This window comes from Erpetoichthys calabaricus, chromosome 2 (genome assembly GCF_900747795.2).
Source record: "Erpetoichthys calabaricus chromosome 2, fErpCal1.3, whole genome shotgun sequence".
NCBI classification, from domain to species: Eukaryota; Metazoa; Chordata; class Cladistia; order Polypteriformes; family Polypteridae; genus Erpetoichthys; species Erpetoichthys calabaricus.
In genome coordinates this window covers 349,808,850-349,832,154 of record NC_041395.2, presented here as the reverse complement: position 1 = coordinate 349,832,154, position 23,305 = coordinate 349,808,850, and the positions used below count along the sequence as shown (strand labels likewise).

Here is a 23,305-nt window from a genome sequence, read left to right as displayed (position 1 = left end):
ATACAAAGACCTGAAAGCCACTCTCAGGTTTGTTAAATCAACTGGGCTCCCTCAACAGAAGTGCCACGTCAGCTCTTAAGTGGTCTCCAATGATAAGGGTGACCATCCATTCCTGTCATGAAATAAAAATGTCTACCATCGATAGATCTGGACTTGTAAAGTTCCTTTATGTGGGGTTCACAATAAAAATTCAACTTGTTGATCAGAGATCTCTTGATAAAACAGAAAGGACACAAGATGACCGCACAACAACACCAGCCCAGCATTACACAGGCGGCCCGGCCTGCTGACACCCTAAGTAACTGCTGGAATTCTGGCTAAGCAAGCGGAATCAGCAGAGCAAAGTTCAAATAAACTGACATTAAAGGCACCTTATAAAAGGCAGGCAGACGGCTAAGAAAGACACTATATAATAACAGAAAGGCACAATATGGACAGATGCGTATGAAAGGCACTATAGGTGGACATACAGTATAAACCCAGTAACTTTGGTCCAGTCCTATGTGGTCCTTTCTGATTAAGCCTTCATTTTCTAAGACAGATTGCTACCTCGTCCCGGCTGATTTCTTCATAATTCTGGTTAAATATAATCAGGTCACTTTAACTCAAAGACAATCAAATCCCTTGGGGTTCCATCATGGCAGGTGAAATGTCCCTGCGCTGTGTCATTCATCGTCTTTAATGTCTGAACCCCTGCTATTCATCACCCCAAAGCAAGCAGGTCAACGTCTGAGCTCCAGAGCTGCTTCTGGACTGCTGCTCTCCTTCATGGATCACAAACTTCAGAATTCCGGCTGCAGAGGGGATGTGACATTTTTTTGTATTTCTGGGATGTCCATGACCGCCCTTACTCATCAGGGCTAAGGCCTCCTAAATGAATGTCTGCATGCGCTTTATAAACCTGGTGAGGCCATCATGGTGAGTGTGTCTGAGGGTCTGCAGCTCAACTTCACGTCTGTATGGGAGGTAAAGACTGATGAGACAAACTTGTCCTTCTTTGTCATCCTTTTCTTTTTCTGACACATGCATGCTGACATTAAATCAGAAGAGGGTGCCACCTGGCTACCGGCTGGCGGAGAGACTGCATCATCAGTTGCCAGTGGTCATCCTCACTGTTGGCTCTCTTCCCAAAAATGACATGGCCAATTAGATGCTTGTTCTTCTTCTTATCGAAGCAAATTTCGTACACCGACACGCCGATAATGCACTCCCTGATGTACGGATCAGGCAAAGTGAAGGTGAGGACCTCATTGAAAACGGTGACATCTTCCTTCAGCTTCAGAGGACTCTTCTGATGTTTCAGTTTAGTTTGATTGTAGACAACGGAGACTCTGGCAAAAAGAGCTGAAAAAAGCAAATAATAATTGGTCAGTGGTCAAAAAAACAGTTCACATAGATGTTGTACCTCCTTTTCTTTAGGAATGTATATACGTATATGTAGACGTAGGGCATCCTTAAGGACTTTGCACCCACTTTACCTTCATTCAAGTATGTGGACACGAAAGGCACACTAAGGATAAGTAAAGGAACTGAAGGACACAGGAGCTTTAGAGGCAGACGGGCCATCAATCCCAGGATGAACACCTGCCACTCGTGTGAGAGCAGAGATCCTGGCCATTCAGACTTTATAATGTCCATTACTAATCTGCCAACTACTGTGAAAATCAAAGTTTCTTGGTATGCTGCTGTGGCACATGGTGACACTGCCACCTTCACCAGGTTACAAAGCACGTGTGTCCATAGCTGAGGTTTAATGTGATGACCTGAATGGGGCGTCCATTACAGTTGATACCAAAGGTTCCCAAAATGTTTTATGTCTTTGGATAACCACCAGGAGTGAAGCGTTTGCCAAGTGAAGGTATAAAGGGAAACTCATAGCTGGTAATAATCTATAAATTGGTTTTTAGATTTGCTTAACTCAGAGAGTGTTGAGGAACCAGAATCCATCCCAGCACTACTGGACCCCAACCTTGAACAGTCCACCACAGGGCACACTCACACGCCAAGGGCGTGATGGTGATGTAGGCAAACCACAGGTGAATGGTCAAACTATCCAGGAAAATAGAGATGCTGAAGTAGTGGGTCTTCGGCCTGGATTTAAATGTGGACACTGCTGGGTGACCCCCACCGCTAAAGCCAATGTGACTTTCTGTCATAGGATATGTCAGATGTGCCGACCACAGTCACAGATCGTGTCACCAGACGATGTCAATTTACAAGGCCATGTCCCTGGACAGATAACAGAGAAGCGTCTCTCCTATCTGTGAGGTTCGAGACTCCTGTGGACTTTATTCTCCATTCCTGCATTCTATGAATTGTACTTCTGGTTGGCGTTCTTTGGTTGTCAGCTCTCCTGCACACAGAGTTGCCTTCGATGACTAAAGACCAAATCAAACTTAGACTGGTTGGAGTGAGTTACTTGGTTTGTCACATACACCACAAGCTGTCACTAAGATTATGTTAATTAAGGCTCTATCTCCGACAGAAAGGTCTTTAAAGAGTGTTATAGCAATAATGGAGGTGATAATTGATGGGACCACAGAGCCATTGACAGTCCCCTACATCTCAAACAAGCCTGAAACTGAAGCGTGTCTGGCCACATATTCATAAGTGAACAACGAGTACAGAAGGAGGCTCAGCGCCGTACCCTGTGAGCCCCTGTGTTGGGTGTCAGTGTGGAGAACATACAGCTGCCAAAGTGCACCGAAAAGCCCCTTGTGCTCCTACAGTAAGTCCAGGCCATCAGAGTCCAGAATGACAATGGTCCATAAAGAGAACCTTGGCATAGCAGTTTTAATTATCCAGGAGTGCCAGGATGGTATAAAGTACAGGGGACATGGCATCCCCTGTAACCTGGCTGTGGTGATATGCAAAGTGGAGGTGGTCCAAGCTACCTGGAATGTTGGCTTTAATGTGCCAGAGTGTCAAAGCGAGAGCGAGAGCCACTACTTGATATGACTTTGTAACAGGAGGAGAAGGCACCTACTATCAGCAAGCCATTTTAAAATGTCCGTAGCAATGCTGGTGTAGACGCAGATGAAGTGGTTACTACTGGCTTTAAAACAGTGGATGGCCGGCCTCATCGTCTCTACATCTCAGATGCTGCTGACTCTGTCCACTCGATCTTGGCGTGGTCTTGGGTGGCTGAGCGCCCTTCTTGTACGTATGTGTCGATATCGCTGACCCTGCTCACCAAAGGCTCTGGTATGGTGTGATTCGGACTGTTCTCATTTGTTTGATGTATTTAGTGATTACCGCTGGATACTCCGCCAGCTCTAAGGCTGAATCTCTAAACATCTTGTGTACACATTTCAGATTGTTCCATTTCAATGATGCAGTGTTTAGCTTACAAATTAAACTTTGCATACCTTTTTTAGAATCAGTGTCCCGACGAGCCGTTTTTATCTTCAGAAGGCCTATTTCAAGTCTTTGGGAAGTGGGCAGGAATTTCAGAGAAAGCAGAGTTTCTCCAACTGCGTCCTTAGATAAGAAAATGAATAAAACGTGTCTAGTGAGTTATCAAAGAGGATGAAACGAAACAAAAACTGAGACATTGGTGCAAAGTCAGAAAAGAAAAAGGCACAAAGATTTATAGGCAGAAAGCAGAGTCCTCTGAGGTTTAACATTTTAATAAATCATTCTTTGGTAGAATGGATCAAAGGCACACTACTCTTGTTGAGGACCCCTTTGCTGAGTATCACCTCCCAGTGTGACAATACAAAGACAACTTTGTTACTTCAATTCCTACGTTGTGTGGCAATGCTGATTCGAGTGTCATGATATGAAATAATTACATTGAAAACATTGGGCCAGTGTGATACACGCCTAATGCGTTTAGTTTGCTTTCTATTGTCACAAAAATAACTTGAATTTCTTTTTCAGCAGATCAAGTACCAAATCACTAACAAACTCACAATTCTCACAGAAAGGCTGACCAGCAATCCACATATTGAACACAATGTGGGATGACGAGACTTCATGCGTTGCCAACACATGTGAATGCAGCAAGCTGATGGCCATTTTGTTCAGGCAATAAAACTCAACACAGAATGCAAATAAGACAGTGGCGGCTTACCGACACCATCTACTGGCAGAAAGAGGTGCTACAACTAGAAAAGCAAGGGACATGGGGACTCCATATTCTGCAGTCAATGAAAGTAGCGGACACTTTGTCACGATGCTTGCTGCAGGTGTGGTGTGACATTTTTGTGAGCTTGTCTGTATCTGGACACATAGAAATATCCGTCTTACAGTTCAACTGAGTTTCTAATAATCACAATGGCATTTAGCTTTTGAATTAACCTTAAGTCAAGTTTCATTTAATTTGGCCTTGTTTTGCTTTTGTTTATTCCTCCAGTCTTCTGTTCAAAGAACATGAAAATATTTTTAGAAGGTTCTTTTTATTCTAAGCACACTGGGTTTGCTAATATTCAAACCAAACAGACCTCTCAAAGTGTTTGGGACGACTTTATCAAATATCACAGATGAACAACAGTTACTCATTACCATACACAAAATACTGTAACGACCCAATTAGCAAAGAAGAGCTGGCACACATCTTCAGACAGTGCATTAGTAGGCTCTTTTCTGGACAGCACCTCCTTAACGTAACCTCCTGCTCTTAGGCCTTCGTCAGGTACCCCAAAAAAGGCAAATGAAAGAGAACTCAGTCAGACCGTCTGTGCGGCAGGCGACTCTCACACTGTTGCTCCATTAGCTAAAATACTAAAACTACCCGCAAGTCTGATGACTTCTGTCAGGTCTGGATGGCAAAAACTGTCCTTATGTCAATCTCTTGCTAAGCAGGTTGTTGATCCTGTCCACTGGGAAAGAAAGTCCGGATTACAAGACTAAAATTCAAACGTTATCAGGCTTACATTTCAAAATCCCAGATAATCCAAAATAAAACCCTGAACGTGGTGTTATGGCACAAAGACTTGGAAAACAAACACATCACAAGAAAAGTGCGTCGCCATCCACATGGGGTTAAAGGATTGCTGCTGCTGGAGGTTGACTCTTGAAGTGGATATCATAATGGATTAAAAAAAGAGAGTCACATGTAGTGAAGAAGTTCGGGTTAAACAGAAAAGAAAGAGACAACGAGTTTCAAGAAATGCCAGGAAAGAGAGGAAGCAATCTTGGACTGGCGGACATCACTTAGAGGGAAATGGAGGGCACCAGGGAAACCTGCAGAGGATATTTTCTGTATAATTCTAGGTGACAAACTTGGCAAGTTATCTTGACGTTCTACAAACCTTTTTACTCTTCTGGAGCACCTCTACAAACTCCACAGGATCAAATCCATTCAAAGAGTCCAGTGAGAGTCGAACTTCTCCAAGAATACTGTGCCTTGAGTATCTGTCAAAGTCCCTCACCTGAAAAAGACAAATTCAACAAGGAATTGAACTCTGCAGCCCTGGAGCACAACATCTTAATACTCAAGACTATTCAGTGCTGCTGTCAATCAGTGAGGAGATGGAAGGTAACAATTTAGGGAGAAATAGGAATACATAAATAAATGCTATATACTCCAATGTCTGGTGATCTCATCTGTAAACTGTGAACATCAGAACACTCTGGACAAGAAGAGGCCATTCAGCTCAACAAAGCTCACCAGTCCAGTTCATATTAAAAGATCAAGTCGAGTTTTGAAAGTCCCTAAAGTCTTACTGTCCACCACATTACTTGGTCACTTATTCCAAGTGTTTATCGTTCTTTATGTAAAGAAAGACTTCCTAATGTTTGTGTGAAATTTACCTTCACAAGTTCCCAACTGTGTCCTCCTGTTCTTGATGAACTTGTTTTAAAATGACGGTCTCGATCCACTGGACTAATTTTTTTTTGCTGAAACTGTAAAGGCTCAGCTCTTTTAATCTTTTCTCATAACTCACCCCCTGTAGCCCCCCTATAATCAGCCGAGTCGCTCTTCTCTGGACCTTCTCTAGTGCTGCTATGTACTTTTTGTAGCCTGGAGACCCAAACTGCCCACCGGACTCCAGATGAGGCCTCACCAGTGTGTTAGAAAGCTGAGCAGATCCTCCTGTGACTTGTACTCCACACATCAAGGCGCTATATAACCTGACATTCTGTGAGCCTTCTTAATGGCTTCTCAACACTGACAGGAACTCGATAGCTTAGAGTCCACTGTGACTCCTAAATCCTTCTCATAAGGCGGATTCTCGATTTTCAAACCTCACATTTTTACTTCCTATGTGTCATTATTTACTTTTACTGACATTAAATTTCATCTTCCACAAATCTGCCCAAGCCTGTCTGCTGTCCAAGTCATCCATGATGATTTAACTGATTCCAAATTATCTGCTAATCCACCTATCTTGGTATCATCTGCAAACTTCACCAGCTTGTTCCTTATATTCCTATCTAAATCATTTATTTATATTAAAAATAGCAGCGGCCCTAGCACTGCCCCCTGCTGGTCACCACTCTTAACTTCACCCAATTCTGATGAGGTTCCTCACCCCATCACCCTCTGCTTCCTGTGTCTGAGCCAATTCTGCACCCATCTAACACCACACCCAAAACTCCACCTTCTTTTAGTTTGATGCCCACCTCTTATGTGGCACCTTATCAAATGCTCTCTGAAAGCCCACATCAATAATCTCATCTTCTCCACTCTGGTCGTATCCTTTTCTTGCTTCCTCATAGGATTCCAGCCTGTTAGTAAAACACGACCTCCCTCTTCTGAGCCTACGCTGACTGTTCAGTAAAACTCCTGTAATTGCCATGTGCTGTTCAATATTGTCATTCATCATTCTTTCCATTCATTTTCCTGTGATGCACATTAACATGCTAACAGTGGGCACCATCTGAGGTCTCAGAGAAGTAGAATTGGCACCTGCAGTCATGATGATGTTGTATCGGTCAGTGGTGGTGAAGAGAGAGCTAATCTGAAAGCCACAAGGTGTACGTAGTGACCAAAAGGATTAAATAATGAAAACAAGCAGCGGAAACGAGCTTCCTGCACAGGGTGTCTGGGCAGGTTGTGAAGGGCAGCCATTCAGGAGGAGCTCACAGGAGAGCTGCGGTAAGGAGCCTCTGTGCCATCAGTAGTCAGCCTCTGTCTGCTGTCATGGAGTACACAATCTGGATGGCATCCTGGCGGGGATGGAAAGCTCATTACTCAGTTGGGAGGCCCTGTTAATGGATGGACCCCATAGATGGATGACCTTCCTGGATAGGATGGTGGCCATACCCTTTTCATGTAACCCACCCAGATTTTAGAATTCTTTGTTTTGCTTATATGTTTTGCTATTTGTTTAGATACAAATATACGTCATTTCTAAGAAAGAGCTTAAACCTGATGTCTCTTAGCAAGCCAAGAAGTTAAGATTGTTCACTCCTTGTTTTGCTGTGGTCCATTAAGAGCCAAAGGGACACTTGTGTGAAGCCCTCTATTAGTGGCAAACTCAGCTGAAGTAAAGAAGTGTAACACCAAAGGCCGTTCCAGTCAGTGGTCATTAGAGCTGCACAGGGTTGAACATGCAGGGCACACTTAGGGCAGAGAGACATTTACATACTCGGCCGACTTACAACATTTGAGGTACAATTGGTTACATTTCTTTTCTAAGTGACTTGCTCAGGGTCACATGGTGTTAGTGGTGGGGTCTGAACTCACAACCTCAGCATCCAAAGTCTTAACCACTGCACCACACTGCCTACCAGATATGAAATGAATAAGACGTTTCAGGTAAGACTTACATTGCGGGTTTGGACATTTCCTCCTAATCCCCATAAAGAAAATAAAAAACACTACGAGCTTCAGTGGCACCTTTGATGTTGGGTGCATTTCATGGGAGAGTTGAAGTCACAATAAAACACAGCAGGCAGCAGGTAAGGCCATAATGTGGTAAACGAGGAAAGACAAGACGGCGTGGCAGCTTAAACGGAGGTACTAATGATGAGGGGTGAGATCACCCAAGGTGCCAACCCCAAATGCACACCTGGCACAGATTCCATGGGCACACACTGTACTTGTAAATATCAGAGCACTGTGCCACTTGCACTCTGGAATTGTTTTTTTAACAATAAATAAGTGCAGCAATGTGTCTGAAACGCTAACCATCAGTCATGTAAGTGTTAGGGCTGCAACTGATGATTGTTTAGGTAGGCGACTAATCGTTCATTTTGTTTTTAATGATCAGTCGATTATTTCATGCCTGTCTATTCTGATGCTTGTGACCTGTGGTTGCACATTCTCTTCTGGGCTCCAGTGCCTGTCTTACCTCATCTGCTCACGTCTGTCCACCTGTGAATGTCACCCTGATGTCTCTGCATGAACACGATTAAAGTTAATAAAAATCAAATTAAAATAACAACCAGTGAAACATGAATTTGAAAATAATCCGATGTTTTCTATTAGTGTGACCATCACAATAAAAAAGAAATACATTAAACAATACAAACTAAAGTGCACTAAAGTAGTCTTTAAACAACAAACAAGTGCATTTAACTTAACCAAAAATGGGCCCTGCTGTGTCTTAAAGTCCAAAAGTTTCAATAAAGCTTCAATTCAAATCAAATAAAACAATAATGTACAGTTTATACAAGATTCAGTTCATATATTCCTGATTGCAGTGCAGGGACGTGAGTGTTTCGAGCTGCTCTGGTGTGAGGCTGGCGCTCGTCTTTGAGACGATGTTCACCGCTGCTGAGAGGAGACGCTCCGAGGGAGTGGAGGTCGCAGGAATACACAAGAATGAGTTTACAGACAGAGAAAGATGTTTAAATCATCACACTCTGAAGGAAAAGTGTTGTAGTTTATCACATCATGTACTACATTATGCCAAAATAAAAAAATAGTGGAGTAAAATACGTAACGAGCTAATTACTGATATACTCCAAATCACAAGTCACCTGACATTAGTTAGAGACAGTTTACTATTCAAATATTATACGAAAAAAGAAGAAAAAAAAGCTAGGACGGCTCCGCTTCTCCTACTCACTCGTTTACTGTACGTTAGCTCTAAAGACGTCAGCAAACCTAACAGAAATGACTTAAGCCGCCGCAATCGGCTAGAGTCACAGTGCAATTTGGAAGCACGCAGGGGGCGAGTATATGTGGCGACGTACATTCATTGAACTCCACAACTGGCTATACTTGCTTCACAGAGCAATGTGGCAGCACGCCGGAGCTGATGAGTCCGTGCCGTACATTCTCTGAGCTCACAACAGAACTGCAGCCTCACTGTCTCTGGGATCGAGCCGCTGCACTAGACGAGCCTGCAGTCATCAGCCTTTACCTCTGTGTGCCTGCGTGCAGTCGGCTCGGTGATTTACTGAATCGATGGCGTCACTTGCACCGTGAACATATAATAATAGATTGTTGCAGTCGTTTTTTTTTAAAGTATTTACAGTTCATTGACAGTGTGTAAAATGATCAGCATTGCAGTAATTGTGATGCTCTTTGCATGAAAAATAATACGTCTTCCATTAAAATTTCACATTTTCTTTATGAATTGTGACGCTTACTTAAAAAGTGCAGCTAAAAAGTATTTGGCGTCCAGAAGTGCATTAACCCCCAAGTATGTGTCGGTTTAAGGGTTAACTATCATTGATGTGCACATTACAGTACAAACAGCAACGTTAACACGTGACGCTAACTTTACTCACTAAAACGTACCTCTCATCATCACGGCTCCAGGATGCTTGCGTTTCAGGTGCTCGTGCATCGCGGTGCTGCTGTCGTGAAAAGGAAGCTCCGCTTTGCGTTATCTGCATTCGACTTTTTTGTCTTTTTCGGTGAAGTGCTCCCTCACTTCAGAAAGTTTCTGTCTCAATTTTTTTCCATCTCCTTCCTCCTCCTCTATCCAACTCGCCTTTGCTACCATGTTTATTTTCCTCTACATTCTTCTTCTCCTCAGACGTTCTTCTTCGTTGGTAGGACTGTGTGCAGTCTTGACAAGCAATAACAAACGATACTGACCCCAGACGTTCATGGAGTGCACTGCAGTTACAAAAACCAATGTGGTTCTTTGTGACTGGAGCCTCTATTTGAAGGTTCTGCTTATGACGCATTGACGATTTTTTGTAGTCGACGTCGTCAATTACATCAACTAATCGTTGCAGCCCTAGTAAGCATGTTATAATTCTACAGTGAAATTAAACAAATATTGAACACAATGTTATACCACCTTGTAAAAAGCCAACCTCAGTAACCACAGGACATTTACCTCAACGCACATCACAAATAAATTAAAGGGAGCCGCCAACGTGCATTTAGTGAGTAAGAGTCAAGTGGAAGAGGAGGAGCTGAAGCGAATATTAGTGGAAGGGAGGCCCAAATAGGCCGAGGCCTGGCACTATGAGATGTGAGGGTCTTAACCTCGTTAGGGTGGGACATGATAGGTGGACAGAGTCTCCGTTTTATTACTTTCAGGCTTATAATGCTATTTCGACATGTTATTGGCTGCAGTATGTCAGTGAAATGCAAGCAGAACAAAGTACAACTTTGAAAGGAAACACAGAACAATGAAAACAAGAAGAAAATGGTGAGTTATTAAAGATCAAGAAATGTAAAAAAGAAAAACCAGATTGCAAAACTGGAAACGATAAGGGCCTTAAATTAAGAAGAAGAAAACAAGTTATCACAGCTTAGCTCACGGAAGTCAGATATGGCCGTCTTACAGGAAGCCAAAGTAAATATTTAAGATCAGCCTGCAGCAGGCTGGCCAGTCACTGCTTTCCAAGTATGGCGTTAAAACGAGAAAAGTAAGAGAGACTGGAGGAGTCAGGGCCGCAAAGTCATTTTGCATTGTGAAGGTAAGCGACAGGGAAGGTGGGTAAGTAAATAAGTAAGACTGTCGAGGGCCTTTGTATCAATCTGATACACCAGTTGTGGTCTCTAGAGGGAGTTACTGAGTCAAATTTAAATGTCGTCTGGGAGGCAAAAATAAGCAAGAAGATAAAAACATCAACTCCGTTACACGAGAGTTTAGTGTGTCGGTAAGTACATCAGTCAGCTACTTCAGTACATACGCTCTGCATGTTTGCTTATTACGGCTCAGCGTATTTTTCACTTGGCATCTTTCATCAGGCCTTGACGTATCCATTCATGAAGTGTGAGCTCCAAACGAGGAAATGCATGACACGTGTGTCAATGCGGAGAAACACATGGCGCGGCTACTGCTACTAAAGAGGGCAGCTCACAAGAGTCAGTCAGGGCTCATCACTCCACCTCAAGAACCTCTTTCTAAACTACCACCCTCACTAAAACATCAGTGCACCCCATGGAAGGTGTTGACCAGGCAAACAGCAGATCTTCATCAAAGCCGGGCCCACAGATAAAGGGGATATACTTGAATAAAAAGAAATATGTGCCTTTTCAATTATTTATTCAAGAAAACTATCAAGCGATGTAACGGGAAAAAGGGAGTCCACCCTTGGCCTCAGAAGCTGGTGTTGCCCCCGTAAGAGAATGTATTCCTTGTAGACGTTTTGCCTAATTGCCCACCATTGACTTGATGACATGTTTCTCCACCATGAAACATTCCTTCAGTTGCACGATGCTTGTGGGTTTTCTGGCATGTCCTGTCTGTTTCAACATTTTAGTGGGATTCAAATCAGGGCTTTGACCAGGCCAGTCCATAACCGTCCATGCCTTCTTCTTTGGCCATTCTTTGAAGGCTTTGCCAGTGTGCTTTAGTCGTTATCATGTTGAAAGGTCCATTTCTGGACCGATGGCCTCATATTCTCCTCAAGCAAACTTTGATATGATGCAGAATTTATAGTTGACTCGACGACTGCAAGCTGCCAAGGCCCTGAGGGAGCCAAGCAGCCCCAAACCAGAACGTCTCCACCAGGATGCTTCACAGCTGCTATGAGATTCTTCTGCTGAAATGTTGTAAGACATGCGCCCTGTTTCTTCGATTAATCTGTCCAGAACATGCTGTTCCAGAAGGCCTGGTCTTTCCTGAAATGTTCAGCTTCAAACTGTAGTCTTGCTCAAATGTTCTTGTTGGACAGCAACAGCTTTTTCCTGACACACCTCGCATGCAGCTCAAATCTGTGAAACTCCTTCTGATTGTAAACGCTTACACTGGGGCACAAACCTGTGCCAGACATACTTGCAGATTCCAAGAAGGAATTTGGGGGTTCTTGGAGACCTGGACAAATTACCAGTTGTTTGAGATCGATGTCACTTGTAGATGATTTTCAATGTTTGACTTCAGATCATTTGTCCATCTTTCAAATCCCTTGCCAGACTCCTAGGCATTCTGAGGGCCTAAGTGAGCTCTTTTGATCTTGGCATGTTGTCACCAAACATGTCGATAGCAAAGACAACACCAGACCCTCAATATCTACATTTTAAATATGGCAGTCAGACCCCCAAGAAAGTTCTTATCATTGGCCCCTAACCTGAATCACCTGATTCTGATTGGATGGATTTGTGGAGTGGACTTCCTTCTTCCACATCACATATCTACGTTTCTGTTCATTGTAATATAAGAACGAATACTCCGCGTCAATGTGATGGTCATTTGTGTGATGATATCGCCTCTGTCTGTATCAATGTTTGCATGAAGATCTACTGTTTGCCTTCCCAGACATGTTGAGAAAGTCAGCCATTCCCATGGGGTGTATTTACTTTTTCACATCCCCTGAGAAAGCTCAGCAAACAAGGGCCGACAAGCTTGACTGTGCTTAAAGTGTGCTTAAGATGACTTCTTACCTCGAACTTCACCACACTCTTCCTGAGCTCCTTCTCCATTATTTGGCAGCAGAACTGCTCACCATACAGAGGGTTCCGACTGTTCTTCACCAGACGGGTCTCCCACTGCTGGGCAACTCGCACAACGTTGGGCTGCTGGTCATCGGGGCCCGAGAGAAGCTTCACCCTCACGAAGGGCTCGGTACAGTGGCCTGGGAGGTCATGTGCCTCCAGAACGGCGATGGTGAGCTGCGCCTCCTGGTGGTCGTACTGCAGAGACCCTCTCAGCTTGGTCTTCTGGGCACCCAGCACTTCACCATCGGTCTCAGTCTCTGTATCGGTCGCAATGTCCAGATCAATGCTGTCCTGATCCCCAGAAGAAGGTGCTGGGGACAAGCAACGGCTCAGCTTGTCAATTTCATCTTGGAGCTTTTGCACCTGCAAAGAAGATGTTTCCAGTGAGGCTTTCAGTTGTTATAAGGAGCAGGCCTGAGCAACGGCTTTGTATGTTTGTAGGAGACCACAGCACCCTTAAGAAAGGTGTCAAATGTGTGGATCCGAACTTGACAGAGACCGTGAGCAGGCCAGAAGTAAACCTCGGGACTTGCTATCCGCTAGATAACAGCTGAAGCAGTAGGCTGACATTAAAACAACTCTCCACACAAAGCACAGGACTTCCAAAAGCGCAGCCTTGGATGTCATTTGGACTTCAATCGGCAAATCTAAATTAGTTTGGTTACATTGTCCGACATTCACTCCACTTCTCTTACTATTTTCTATCATTGGTTAATGCTGTACTGGAACTTTAAATGTGCTGCCATTTTCTGTGCCCTATGGGTGACGCCTCGGAGGATGAGGTGAGGGACCACCGAGTGACCCAGACTCTGGCCAAGCTGTGGCCCCGGGCCTTGAGTTTACAAAGACTTAGTTATCCCAAAGGGAAATGTCTTTACAGCAGGGGCGAGCAAACATCTCGTCTGAAATGTCAGGCTGCAAATCCACCAAACTGTATATCTGGACAGGGCAGGGCACAGGCCGGGCTTCAGTTCAAGAAGTGCTGCCTGTTCAGGGACTGCTGCCACGATTTACGTAACAGTGTGGTGCTACTTGGCACACAATGGCAACATTCTGCCCACGCTGGGTTTAGACACTGGCAATTTGGTTTGGGGCAAAATGTTTTACCACGCAGGTAGTGTCGGGTGTCCTGGCTACTTCAAAATAAAATAAACTTAAAGACAAGAAATGAGCCCTGGCCTCGCAATCCTAAAGGTGAGCAGCAAATGAGGGCCGACTTTAAGTTAAAGAAATAATTCAAATCAAATGAAATCCCCCTGCTTTGTGCTTGCTGTGTCAAAACTCAAACCAACAACGGGGGAGAGCCACTTGCCTTATAATCGCCGTCTCGAGCATCGGAGCCCCGCTTGTCAGCTGTCTCAAAGTACAGGCCACTGGCGGGTTTGGAGTCCACGTTCATGAAGACCTCAGCTAGAAAAATGAGAAAAGAGCATGAAGTGGGACTAAGCTGCCTTGCAGACAACGACTCCATCATAAAGACGCCCTTATTAACAGTAAATCATCCATTAGAACTTCCTTACAATGGTCATCCAGATCTGAAAACTGTCCCTTAAATATTAATGTTAAAACTTGAAAAATATTCTCCAACGCATAAAACAATACTGACCCGATAAAGCTACCTACAGTATGATACAGCACACGCCATTACAAGAGAGGGTCTCACCACCATGTGATGCCACCCTGGCACCCTGACCCACAACCCAAAGTCCACAGCTGGAGATAGATAGATAGATAGATAAAAGGCACTATATAATAGATAGATAGATAGATAGATAGATAGATAGATAGATAGATGAAAGGCACTATATAATAGATAGATAGATAGATAGATAGAAGGCACTATATAATAGATAGATAGATTGACACAGATAAGGCACTATATAATCGATAGAGTGATCTTTAGGCCTGATCTGAACCCACTGGTAGACGGCCCCCCATGGCACTTACCTGTCGATGTGCGCCTCGGCCCCCCTTTACAGTGGCGGTAGATTTGCCAGGCCAGAATGACCATTGCAATGGTAAACAGAGTGACAGAAAAGGCCAGAATTGCATATTTGGTTTCATCTGCAAATGGCAGTCTGAGACTGGTGAAGAGGAGCTGCAATTCGCTGAAGGAGCCCATGACGACGCTGCAAGCAGATACCTTAAAAGAGACTGAAGCAGAGGGTCACAGCTCTGGAGAAGCCATTTCTAAAACAGAGAGAAAACACAGTCATATTCCAGTTATTATTTTTCTAAGTAGAGCTCTCATTTCTTATTCCTACAGAGTCCACTGAGGTCTTCATGGCCATGATGAGTCAGTCAGTGTCCACTAGGTGGCAGCACACGTCCTCGGTATACTCAGCCTGTCTGCTCCTTTTTGTACTTTCTGCCGATTTGTTAAAAGTGTTTTTGTGAGAACAGAATGATGTAAACACAATAAAAAAGGAGAAATGGGCACAAATTGGACTTCCTGATGCTCTGATTGTTCCTTCCATGAGCAGCAGGAAGAGCCAAAAACAACACGAGAGCAGGTTGACACTAACAGGGGCTTCTTTAAGGTTTCGTCCATGATCCCGATTACTTGGTCATTCCTTCAGTTTGAGCAGACTGCCGCTCCTTATCCTTCCCAGCTTCTCCTGGACTTTTCCTATTTTAAAGCCAGTGGGTGGGAGACTCCTAAGGGACTCTCTGAGACTATAAGCCCAGGCTCTTCTCTGTGTCCCAGAGCTCGGAGGACCCTCATAATGATTTTTTTACTAACAAATTCTCGTTTTGCCAGTTTGTAGTCACATAGATGAGGAAGTCGACTGGTTTACTGATACAAAGACTCGGCTCTGGCGTGTCCAATTGCTTCTGCTTACCAGTCCTGCTTTCTGTTTTCTCATAAACAAGATGGCGGGGACTTGGGACGGCTGCTGCTCACCAGATCTGAGCACATCTCGTCTTAACCTTGACATCGTCCTCCCAGAGATCAGAATGACATGAGGTCAAAAAGGACAACGTCAGCCAAAGTGGGCACTCTTTCAAAGCCAGGCCCTGACCGTACCTTAGACCTTTTATTGTCACCTCAGCCTTGTGGTAGTACACAGTGGGATGAGAGACAGAGAGCACCTCTGGACCACCGGGGACACAAAGCGCAGACTGCATAAGGTTCAAGGAGTGCAATAACAAACCTGCAAGAGACTCCATACAACTTAACATGTAAATCACAAAAGCCGCACAAGGCTGCCTACACTCCACCGGAGCACACAGACCTGCCGTCCAGACCCGCGTTGCCATTGAAGCGCATGTGACATACCAGCAAATGCTGAAGAAGGAGTAGAGAAAGCAGAAGAGCAGCACAGAAACAAAGCCTGAGGATCAGCATCAGCGGTGAAATTGAAGGCAGGCCATCTAAGTGATCAGACGGGCGGACATCATCACGGTCATGAAAGAAGAGCCCCAGATTTAGAACTTTAGACTTTGAACGGATTCTGCTCAATGCCAAACATACAAAGTCCTCTCTCCATAAAAAGTGACCACAAGATGCCATGTGAGGCATCACCAGGAGCCTTGTTGAGACACAAAACATAAATAAAGAGGACTGGCAACCCACGACGACCCTCAGATAGCTGGGCAAAGCCAAGTGGGACCCCCCATTGCCCCTGTGAAGTCCGAGGTCTCCGTACCAGAAGTGCACAGCCGAGTGCGTCGACCACAGTCCCGTACCACAGGCCACCCTGCGCGCCGCTGAGGCCACCGAGACACAACTAGAAAATCAGAACTAAATAAGACGACGTGCCAAACGTTTGTTTTGTTGTTTTAATTCAGATATGGACCATGACGTGTGTTGTGGCAGTAAATAACGTGCCATGCTAATGGCGTCACACATCAATGACAAAACAGCGATGTGATACATGAGGCACATCAGGGAACACGAAATACGCTGTAGGAAATCCTCAGAGGACCTCAGCCCAAAGGTACTTGATAAAGAAGTCCGCAAGTCCACAATGTCAGCTCAGTAAGACTGATGAAGTGTCCACGTCATTCAGTGGTGCCACCCGGTGTGGCTACTGGATCAGAGGCTCACCTCATTTTTAAGCCTGGCAAATCCTGACAACTCTTAGACACTTTCACACACCCATCAGTCAATGGAGAGAAGTGTGAGGTGAAAGCTGAAGCTCATCCAATGGACCACCACCATGGCAGGGGACAGAAAAAGAAAGAGAGACCACCTTCGACTGCAGTCAGGCACCAGGTGTGACGCCACCCACCGAGTCCATCCAGTCATACCAGCCTGATCTTTTAAAGTTTAATAGAAGAAGAGCTCCTGTTACCTGGGCACTGGTGCCACTCTGTGTCCTAAGGGCCGATGTCTAACTTCACGACGTCGTCTGCCCGAGTTTGCCCCAACTCTGTCTTTGTGTGTATGTGGTGAGCCCACATGGTGTTTCTGTACACCTTCTTGTGGTGATCGTGTCTGTCACTGTTTGTCCCCAGACGTTGGTCTCAGTGGGTGAGGATCTTTTTTGCTCTCCTCTGAATCATGAAGTTCAGTTTTTGGATGATGACTTCTCTGCCCCCACTTAGCCTGACTTTCACAGTGTAAGACTGGCAAGATTAGAAGAGCAGTGACGAGAGCAGGCCATTCGGCACCAAAACAAACCTTTTCCAAAATAACATTGGCACCCAAAGGGCACAAAAGTCGATCGCCAAGCTACCTCACCTTATAAAAGACAGAGAAGCAATGACGAGGCTTTGGACGTCTGCAGACTGAGCGCTGCTCGGGCACCCGTGAGGCCTCAGCTTGTCACACAAGTATGTGCTGCCGGGTGCCATGGCTGACTCAGTCACTCCATTGTTGTATTGTTTGGAAAGCTGCTGCCTGCCATGTGACCGCCTGCCTTGCCCAGTCTGCACACGGAAACAGCAGCAGGAGGGTGCAGCAAGCGTCGGTCAAAAAGAAAAGTCTCACAGTGACAAATGAGCACCCGGCCGGGACCCCCACTGCTGTGAACCCAGGAGGGGGGCTGCCGTGATGGCGAAGACAACAGGCACCCTGCAGGTGGAGCCACCGGTCAGCCTCAAATGACTGATGCTGCCATGTCTCTGCAGCTCTCTGGAAGGTCCCACCTCGAAAGTGTGACAAAGGCGCTGCCATTTATGGGGAGTTTGGGGGGGGGGGGGGCTGTACACTTGGACACCAGAAAGAAAAAAAGAGCAAAACCTGTGCGGGCAGCAGGAGGACATGCAAAGCCCCCACATGAGCCAAGCCCCTGAGCAGACGGGCGATTATCGAAAAAGCAGACAAAAGTCACAACGTTAGCCAGAGGTGCCCATTAAAGTGGGAAGTGGCAGCCCTTGTTCTGCTCGGGCCCTCGGCTCATGAAAATGGACTGGAAAGCAAACAGAAAAAGAGAAAGAAACGCAACGCTGATTGAGCTGAGAAGGATCAGCGAGGAGGAGAAGGCCACAGGGGATGTGAAAAGGACGAGCCGCACAGAAGGCATCATGGCGCTCCACGCTGCTGGATGAGACTACTTGTCACTACCACTGTGACAGAAAGGAGCACATCACACGACGGGAAAAAGAGAAGCCAAACACGAGAGCTGCTGTGACGGAGAACAACATCAGCGTCACCCTGACCGAGTTCACACTTCTGACTGGACTTCTAGGGACGTTAGCAGAAATCGGGGAGTCAAAGCCTCAAGAGCAGCTGGCACCGACACCTCGAGAGGAAAGCCCCCCAAACACCCTAAAGAGATGGTGGGGAAAAAAGAGAAAGTCCAAGATCCACTAAAAATGTAGAAAATCTCATAAAGTGTTTCACTGGGAATGGAACTGCAAAAATACTGGAGTGGCCAGTGGAGGTGAGCAATGCTTAGGGTTAGGAAGACAACTCGAAATCAGGCGAGAACAGAGCAGTCCTCCATTTTGAAGGATGAAGGAGGAGAGAAAAGAGTCGGAAAGACGTCAAGTGTGTGTGAGCCGACAGGAAGAGGACCTCGTAAAACGAAAACTAGCAAGTGACCCGTGAGGAGCACAACCAACACTGCAGTGAACGTCCCAAAGTGGGCCCTGTGTGACCAGACATGCCACCCTACACACCTTGGGACACGAACCCCTCGGGCCCCAACACACCTTCAGCCAGCTTATTGCCTTGTCCGTTACGGGGGGTCATTTTGCATTTGAATTCACTGACTCCCCATCAGAAGGCCTCTTACTATCTAAACTTTTTAATGGCCTTTGTGACACTTTATCCTTTGCCAAGGACGGACACCCGGAGCGTCACATCCCGATTTGTAGAAGGAAGTCGTGTTTATATTTTCTTTTTCGCTTTAAGGCATTCCAAGCATTCAGCCTTTTCAAACCTTTCTAATTGCAGCCTTCCTCGTCAGGGCGGACGCTTCACATCTCGGCATCTTTAAATAAACCAGAAGTCTGCACTTAGCCTTCAGCCAAACTCTCGCAATTCCTCAAATCAGCAGGAGTGCAAGGAACGCAGAAAAACCTGAAGAACGGCAGAGCATCAGTGAGCAGTGGGACCGGTTCACACAATCGCTTCTGAACATGCGGATCTGAGTCCTCTGCCCGTCTGCCCGTCTGCCCATCTGTCCTCACACTCTCAGCGCTCCTTTGTATTCTGACTCAGAGCGGCCTTTCACTCCCATGGCACTCGCTCCTTTTGGTCTGTGAGTTTTGTTTTTAAAGACTTTGCCAATTTCACTCCACTGTCAACTTCCTCCACCGCCACCCTGACGACTTATTTGGTTGAGGCCTTTACTTTATTCAAGATGTACGGTACAATCAGTTCCAGTTCTTTCACCTTCCAGTTGGAGCCCAGGCAGGTGAAGTGACTCGCTCAGGGTCACACTGTGGTGTCAGTAGCAGGATCGAGGGTCCGAGGTCCAAAGCCTTAACCCCCAGAGCACACTGCCAGCTCCATGTGCTCCCACCAGCCTCACCGCCTTCCTACATGCTCACGCTGCACTCTTACGCTGTTCTCACGCTCACTCGGGGTCAGAGGTGACGCCACCCGCCCTCACTGTCCCCAAACCATGCAAGCTGATCCAGGCCAGGATCCTCCCGGAAGCTTATCGATGGCCACATGTCCAGGCCAATGGCCATTAACTGGTCACTTCTCCTTACCTGCATCCCCTTCCCACACTCTGCACCAGAAGAAATTCTGTCGAAGAGCGTGTGTGTGCTAATGGCCTGAAAGCTCCATTTATTTCGCACTACAAAGCTAATCTGTGAGTTTCCTTTTGCCGTTTCGCTCTCCACTAAAAATGGCTGCTGATGATTTGTGGTTGCAGTCATCAACACTCAGACTCCACTCCATGGACAACACAATCCAGCCAGATGGTGGACTACACTCCTTGTGATCTTATGCTTCAGATTTGTGTGGGTGGGGCCGTATGCTAGACAGCCAATTGCATTCCTCCTCTGTATTTGTGGGAGGCCCCAAAATGGAGGCCATATCCCTGGACACAGGTGCTCTACGAGGTTCTGTGGTTCTCTGTAGCCTGTGTCAGGTGGTGGACCTCCATGTCTCCTTGTTGCCACTGTGACAATTTGGACCACTTCCTATTCCGATGATTTTGCCAATGATGCCAGGCTCGGGATGAAGAGGACACACATCCATAACGCAGGAGCTCACTGCCTTACTCAATGATGTCTCCCAGCTTCCCACAAACACATCTCAACAGGGTCTCATGTGACCTCCAGCTCTAGATATCCAATCCTGCAAGCTACCCCTCCATCTCTTCACCACCGTTTGAGTTGTGCACCATGTCGCAGCGTCCATGGCATCACTAGTCTGAGGCTCCTCTCCTCTCCTCTCTTCTACCATCTCACCGCCTACAATTACCAAGTGTGAGTGCTGCTGTGTGGATCAATGGCTACGGCTTCTCTGTGCCACCACACACTATCAAGTCTGCTGCCCTCCCCAGACCTTCACTGGGCACAGATCAACATCACACACCTGACAAAGTGGGTGAGGACATCTGAGTTGCATATTTATAGATTGCCAACTCTGAGAGATCACCACAAATCCACGATTAATTAATAAAACAAAAGCCAAAGACGGAGAATGGCCTGAAAATGTCCACCTAACTGAGGGTCACTCAGCTTTTCACACCAGGACCACAAGTTCCCTGTCACTGAGTCCCCTGACGCCTTCCCTCTCGCTGTCCAAACACTCCATTAGTAGTTTTAGTTGTTGGATTGTCCCACATATGAAATTCTTACTTTCAAGCCAAGAAACGTGCAACACGTAACCATCCCTGGGCACCATTGGGCACCATGCCCAAAGAGATACAAATACATGACACGATTTAAGGAAGAGAAATCACAAATCAGCGTACCCGCTGTACAAACTTTTAATGATTACATTAATGGACACGTCCTGCTCGATCATTCAAGCCCCTGTCACCCATAGGCCAACGATGACTTTAATGCCCCTGAAGGAGTGGGCAACGTGCACCTCCAGACAACCGTGGAGTACAGGCGGCACCGTCAGGCGCTAGCAGGACCTTCACCCAGGACCTGCATGTGGCTCCATCACCCTGCTTTGTGGTTCCTGCCCTCTGGACCCCTTGGTGTTGCCCATGGGTGGCACATTGCCAGAGGTTAGCTTCAAAATGAACTTGGAGGTTCCTGTATTGCTGTGTTGGCCTTTAGTCAGCTGTTAATTTATCTCTACACTTCCTCGTTTGTATTTCCTCATATTACTCGTGTTAATTCAATTCAGTAATTAATGATGCATTGAACATCACTGGAAAGTGCACTCTGTGAAAGGCGCTATATAAAATAAAGGTCTGCCTCCCTGTCATCCTAACATGGAATAAGCAGGCGTATAAACCCTCACAGGACACCGACACGGGACTGGCATTTGAACCCACAGCCGTCTCTTTGTCTGTGAGGCTGCAGTGACAGAGAAACAGAAACATCTCCTTTAATGAAAGGAGCCTCAGAAAGCCAGCTTAGTGGTTTGGGTCCTGAAGCTGATTGAGCCCACTTGGAAATCCTCTCTACAAGACCAGAAAACAGGGCAGCGTGGCTGGCACAGCAGGTTTTGGCACTTGGACCGCAAGGGATGCCTTTAGTGTGGTGCCCAGGAATGCCACCATTATTTCCAGTTCTACGGAGTGTCCAATGGCGGCTTTTGCTATAAGCAGTCGTCCATTTATGTTGAGTTGCATAGAGGACACAGTTTGAAAGGCACTTGATAAAATAACCGCTGCCAGTCAAATAAACTCAAACATGGTGGCGAGGAGGTGCAAAACTCACCACAAGCTTTGAGAAGAGAGACCTGTGATGTGCCAGTCCAGAAAGTGGGCACGGAGGGGCTTCACTCCCTCACTTGGCAGAGCAAATTTAATGGCACACGTTAGAGAAATGCCCTTCAGGAAATACGAACGTGAAACCAAACAAGCGAGAAAGGCACGGAGATGGAAACGGCCAGCTACTTACCGGCTGGCAGCGGGCACGGCGCCCCCCTAGATGTGCCCGTCTCGGCGCTGCCACCTGCGCGAGGCTCTCGTCTCCATTTTCTCTGAAGGTTTTGTTTGTTTGAGTGCTGCGCAGATCGCCGACCCGACAGACCAGTTCTTGGAATTACATCCCCGCGGTCCGCCTCCTCTGCGGCCCCGCACTTGTTTCGTTTCTTTTCTTTTCTTTTCTTTTCTTTTCTTTTCTTTTCTTCTGACGAGTAGCGCCGTCGCAGATACAACTTCGGTGTCAGGTGCAGCCTTTACCGGAGCCTGCCATGCAAACACGAGCGATAAGAAAGGGCAGGCAGGCAAATCGCGGGCGCTACGCAAAGATGAGGAAAAAAAAATGGAGCGAGGAATTCAAACATCCGAGGAGGAGGAGGAGGAGGAGGCGCCGGCGGAAACCTGCTGGGCGACTCTGGTGCTGCCGGGACGCCGCCGAGTTCCAGCACAAAGGACACTTCCCGGTCCGCCGCCACCGACACGACCGGTCTGCCTCACCCTTTCATTCTAACCGAGCGCTTCTGCTTCGTTTGTGCGCCTTTCAAGTTCCTCGTCGAGTGGAATTCAGCGGAATGTCTGCGCAGGACAGACGGCCGTAAACATCTCGACACGGGAGCCGACTTCACATAGCGCTGGTGTCCGATGGCACACACGGACACACACACACCGACACACACTGACACACACACTGACACACACACACACACACACACACGGACACACACACACACACACACCCACACACACACACACACTGACACACACGGACACACACACGGATGGACACACGCACTGTTCATTACGTTAGAATATTTCAAATTGTTGATGACTGACTGCTCCTCAGCCTTAGGGCTTGTGGGAAGAAACTGACCTGAATTGACTGGTGCCAATGGCTGGTATGGACAACTGAGAAGAGGGGCTATGCAGGATGGCCAGGTGCAATCAGTGGGCGGCTGGGTGCCAGTCATATTCCCTTCACCAACCTTCTCTTGCGCCAATCAGTTGCCATACCAGGAGGCGATGCAGTGAGGATGAACTCTAGTGTGCACCTCTAGACGTTCATGATGGAGAATGGGGAACAGACATCTGAGAAAGTCAAGCTGAA

At 46.4% G+C, this 23,305-nt stretch overlaps 1 protein-coding gene across 1 annotated transcript; it reads right to left on the bottom strand.

Moving 5' to 3' along the window:
• Positions 1 to 148: 148 nt before the first annotated feature.
• syt19 (synaptotagmin XIX) lies at positions 149 to 22,630 on the bottom strand. The gene is made up of 7 exons (XM_028796157.2): positions 22,178 to 22,630; positions 14,690 to 14,932; positions 14,055 to 14,152; positions 12,689 to 13,105; positions 5,256 to 5,375; positions 3,369 to 3,480; positions 149 to 1,344 (listed from the first exon to the last, which is right to left on the bottom strand). The coding sequence occupies exons 2-7, from the start codon at positions 14,862 to 14,864 to the stop codon at positions 1,037 to 1,039; spliced, it is 1,230 nt and encodes a 409-aa protein (XP_028651990.1). The 5' UTR covers positions 14,865 to 14,932; positions 22,178 to 22,630; the 3' UTR covers positions 149 to 1,036.
• Between the last annotated feature and the right edge of the window lie 675 nt (positions 22,631 to 23,305).

Bases quoted from the DNA above. Each gene is read 5' to 3' on its own strand.
- syt19 (XM_028796157.2), bottom strand. From the start codon at position 14,864: ATGGGCTCCTTCAGCGAATTGCAGCTCCTCTTCACCAGTCTCAGACTG. The intron at 13,106-14,054 runs GCAAGTGGCTCT...TCTTCTTTGCAG, and splicing joins CTCGAGACGGCGATTATAAG to GTGCAAAAGCTCCAAGATGA. The intron at 1,345-3,368 runs GTATGCAAAGTT...TGCTTTTTTCAG, and splicing joins GGACACTGATTCTAAAAAAG to CTCTTTTTGCCAGAGTCTCC.